The sequence below is a fragment of the Morone saxatilis genome, unplaced genomic scaffold (assembly GCF_004916995.1).
Source record: "Morone saxatilis isolate NCDOM2014 unplaced genomic scaffold, NCSU_SB_2.0 Contig19, whole genome shotgun sequence".
Taxonomy (NCBI): domain Eukaryota; kingdom Metazoa; phylum Chordata; class Actinopteri; family Moronidae; genus Morone; species Morone saxatilis.
The window spans coordinates 20,171,213-20,175,852 of NW_023339751.1; the positions used below are offsets into that span (position 1 = coordinate 20,171,213).

Here is a 4,640-nt window from a genome sequence, read left to right on the forward strand (position 1 = left end):
GTTTTTTTCCAGGTGATTGACTATGCAAGAATGTCGCCTTTCAAGACCTAACCCTTTCCCTGTCATACTGTCCTGTTGAAAACCACGTGACTGTGGATTAGCTTCCATTATTAGGTATATATTGATTAATTTGTAAACTTCTATCTATCTAGTGGGTACCTATCGCGGGCCGCGTCGTAGCGCGTGAGTGCCGGTGGGGGCGGGGTACTTCAGTTTGAAGGCAGCAGGAGCTAAAATGGCTGAATATTGTCCAATGCTATTTTCGGAGAAGCGGCTGTTGATTGACCTCTGGGACAAATACCCTGTAAGTAAGACACACAACCATTTGCATATTGTGTGTTCTGCGTTTGGTGTCTGGTGTTTTACTGTTGTCTCGCTTGGTGTGTGTGTGGTAGCTGGGTCAGTGTCCTGACCCAGTGCGGTCAGGAGCTGATGGGCAAATCTCTCATCAAGAACAGAAATCCCACGAGAAGCGGCCGTCAAGGAGGTGGACAGAGCGGAAGCACGGGAGCGGGACCACCCGCGTGCCACGAAAATTCAGAGCCAAGGGACCATGTGTCTCTAGCAGACAACACAGGAGGTAGTAGGACACAGAGACAACAAGGACTTTTTATTCAGCCTAGAAGACATCCATGTGAAATGTTCAGCAGGGGATGGGAGCGCGAGCGAGCGGTGGGTTGGTGGTAGCAGGGTTGACATGGATGTAATGTTCTCAGTGGCGTGACCGAGGCGGTGTTGGGCGATGAGGGGCTTGAAGTAGAGTAGGCCGGGGAAAGTGAGTGGGCAGTAGTTGCAGTGCAAGGAGAGTGCGCCGTTGGAGAAGGGCGCTGCCGCTGTAAGTGGTGTAGGGAGGTACTGACCCGTACGGGGGGTAGCGCGCGGCGGGATATATATATATATATACAAACATATGTCCTCTCAAATATGAGCCATAGCCAGTTATGAAGACTATCATAAGCATGGCAGTTACAGTTATAGAGTTTATCTTACTGTAGCTTATAAAAACACGTTTTTAATTGAAGTTAAAACATAAAAGTCACCAAATGTTGTAATTGTATGTATTATCGCACAAAAAGTTATTCTCATATTTTCTGGATTCAGGGTGTTTTGTGCCTCCGTCAGACTCCTCTCATTATTCTACCATCATTTCCATTATGATTTTGGTCAAGTGACAATTCTGGTCGCACTCTTTGGTTTTTTTTCTGCAGCACTTTGCACCTCACCTGGGATGTCTCAGTAATGAGCAGGACATCCCAGAAGAGGTCGGAAGCTCAGAACAGCAATTAAACAGCGGTGCAGAGGGAAATCAGGGAGCCTTATTGACATGTCTGATGTGCAAATCCTGAAAACAGGTCTGAGACTGAGAGCCCAAAGAGCAGACTAGTAGCTATGCTGAAGTACATACTCATACACTGGCCATGACCCCTCAGTCAGTGACTGCTTGAGTGAGCTGAATAATCACCTACCAAGTTAAAGCAGGGGGTTGTTTAGAAAACTACAGGCATCTGTTTGGTTTATATTCATTTTTTTTTGTCTTTTTCCTTGAAATCACACAACAGATGTGTCATGTATCACTCAGATATTGTGTGGAAGTGTCGCCTGTTTATTTGAGTATGGATTGTAACAAAGCAAAAATCTCTCATTCTTGCAGACTGACTCAAAGTTTAATACATTTCTACAGATGTACTCTTTACAATAAGGAGGTTTTAGGTTATTGGCCTTATTGCTGTGTAGTGTCTGAATGATAATCTAAATCTTATTTGATCTGTTATTTTCCTGCATCTAAATGTCTCCCATATAGTGTTTTTTTTTTCTAACCCTGACTCAGGACTCTTATTAAACTGAAGTGTTTATATAATGGTAATTGATAACAAGTCTGCCTTTTAGTCAGACTTGATAAATTGGTGAATTCATATTTGAGTTTTTCTGATAAACTGAAGTCTTCCTTTACGGGTGGATAAAATAAAACCCTATTAGATTAGCTGGAAAATATATTGTCACAAAGCTGAAAACTGTTTTTCTGAGCTCATGAAAAGTTGACTTTTCGAAGGTACGTGGTTCAGCCACACAGCAAACATATGGTGATCTTATAGAATATGATTCACTGCTGTAGATTAAACTACCCAGCAGCATGTAGGGTAGTTCAAATAATCAACCTTAAACAGCAGTAATATTAAAACATCACATATATTAGTACAATGACAGGGACCATTTTAATGATACATAACTTTAGTAATAGGACTTTTACTTGTAGTTTAGTTTTTTCACCAGGTGTTGTTAGTACTTCTACTAAAGTAAAGGATCTGCTGCTTCTTCCACTGCTTATCCTGTATAAGGAGTTTCATACTGGTCTTTGATATTTGGAAAGAGAAGAAGGGGCTGAAGAGACGATGAGGATGAAGACTTGTTTAACTTTAATTTTAACAGAGATGGAGGCTGAGAGTGAGGAAGATGATGATGATGAAGATGATGATGGTAAAAAGGTCAGTGGTGACGTCACACAAAGCCGAGGGGCGGTCACCCTCTCTGCTGTCGCCATTAATGTTTACAAGTGTTGTTTATTTTCACTGTTTTGTTGTTTATTCTTTATGCCATTGTCATTGTTAATCTTATGTACTCTAAATGTTATTGTTGTTGGTCCTTGTTAACACTTGCTGCTTTCTCCGGTCATTTGTGTTTTATTTTTGATGTTGTCTCTGCAGTGTGTTTTTGTTTAGTCATTTTTGCTGTCGTCGTCGTCGTCGTTGTTGTTTATTCTTAATGTGTCCTGTTGCTGTTTTTCTTGTCCTTAACGTTAACAAGCAGCGAAGGCTTACTGTTGACTGGTTTGATTGAGTTTCGATTAAAATAGTCCTCCACCAGTTTAGCATTGCTTTCTTATAACATTGTCAGACTCACAACAGACATTTAAAAATTATCCAGACATATTTCTCCTTATCACACACATGTTTCTTCCTTGTCAAAACCTGGAGCCTAAGTACCCACAATGCAACTAGACTGCAGACAGTTTGGTCGTCGATTCGGTTGTGTTACGCTAGTAGCAGCTACTGTAGGCTAGAGCCTCCAGCTCCACACTCCACACCCCCAGATTTCTTTTCATTTTCAAACTTGCAACCCCAATCACCACTGACTCAAATGACATCACTTGAGGCAGTTTGCACATCTCCCTTTGGATCCACAAAAGGCTTTATACAACTTGTTTGTAGTAGTACTTCCTACAACCTGTAAACACACTATGATCAAAATCAGCTGAGTTCCCTTTGAGTTTATCTTCACAAACACAGAAGCTAAATATGGAGAAATCTGGGGGGGGACAAGAGGAGACACAATCTAGTAAAACAATGAAACTGCTGATCGAAATTTGTTGCTATTCACATTCAAATAGATAAAAGAAAATACACAGGCATCAAACAGAACAGACAGGTGTGTTAGGTGTGGAAACACAATTCACTATAGAGCAGAGAAGAATAGGATGAAAACAATAACAAGAAAACTGAAAGAAACTGAAAAGAAAAGCAGGTCTGCTGTGAGATCTGGTAGTGAGACTGTAGTGAGAGGTTAGTGTGTTTGCACATGTGTGTGTGTGTATTTGTGTTTGAAATGTGGATGTCTTGTTGGAGCTGATTTGCTGTGTGTATTACTGGTCACTGTCCGATGCTGTTTTTCGTCACTAAGTGCTGAAAACTCCTAACTAACAGTTTACGTGTATCCGTTGAACCTGTTACGTTCAACTGAGCTGCTTCCTTCCCAACATTTGCCCGGTTCACATCAGACCATTAAGCTCAGCTGTCTGATTTCAACTTTACTCTTAAACTTTATTCCTGTTGTCATTTATTTCAGGGCTCAGCAGAGCGAGAGGCCGTGGCCACAGAGGAAATGTCAACTCTGGTAAACTATGTCCAGCCAACCAAGTTCAACTCCTTCGAAGCCTCCAAGAGTAAGAGTTGACATACTAACACACACTCTGCTTTATATTTCTCTGTCTGCAAGACAATTCTTGGAACAGTACTCACACAGAGCTGGAAAATCCTTCAATTACATTTCAGGATCAACATTGAGGATGACCTCTGAGGAATTTTTACAATGATACAGGAGCAGTTTCTCCGTCATTGACCTCATTGTTTCTTGAATTGATAAGATTTCAACAAGAAGTAAAAAATAATATAATAAGTTATCTGATTTGTCATTTTAACCTTTATGTTTTAACACGAAGCGTGCAGTGTTTGGGGCCTTGCATTTTACCACAGAAGCAAAAAAATGAATTAACAGCAAACAGTTATTGCAATTCATATCCAAAGACAATGTAGGAATCATGTTGAAACCAAGATAATTGCTGAAACAAGTGTGTTGTGTGTGTGTGTTTGCTGTGTGTGTAGAGGCAGCCCGCTGTTACCACATGTCGTCTTTTGTGGAGACCAAAGCTTTGGAGCACCTCACAAAGTCACCAGTGGAGTTTGTAGAGTATCCTTGTTACAGTTACCACAGTAGCACCACGCCATGATAACCGCTTCTATACTTGTTCTTTATGCCTTTTTTTAATGTTTTTTTTTTCATTATATTTACAAACTTTCATGAATCTGTCTCTGAACAACTTCTAATATTTGTTTTAATGTCAGTAACCGCAGTATTGTCATTGGAAG

General features: G+C 40.7%; 1 protein-coding gene across 1 annotated transcript in view; it reads left to right on the plus strand.

Moving 5' to 3' along the window:
* Nucleotides 1–4,640, plus strand: part of LOC118329391 (1-phosphatidylinositol 4,5-bisphosphate phosphodiesterase beta-1) — a gene marked incomplete in the record, with an annotated part of 24,372 nt that overhangs the window by 12,129 nt on the left and 7,603 nt on the right. The window contains 3 exon segments of the mRNA XM_035663547.1: nucleotides 2,428–2,483; nucleotides 3,841–3,937; nucleotides 4,377–4,461. Of these exon segments, the coding sequence (XP_035519440.1) occupies nucleotides 2,428–2,483; nucleotides 3,841–3,937; nucleotides 4,377–4,461 (238 nt within the window).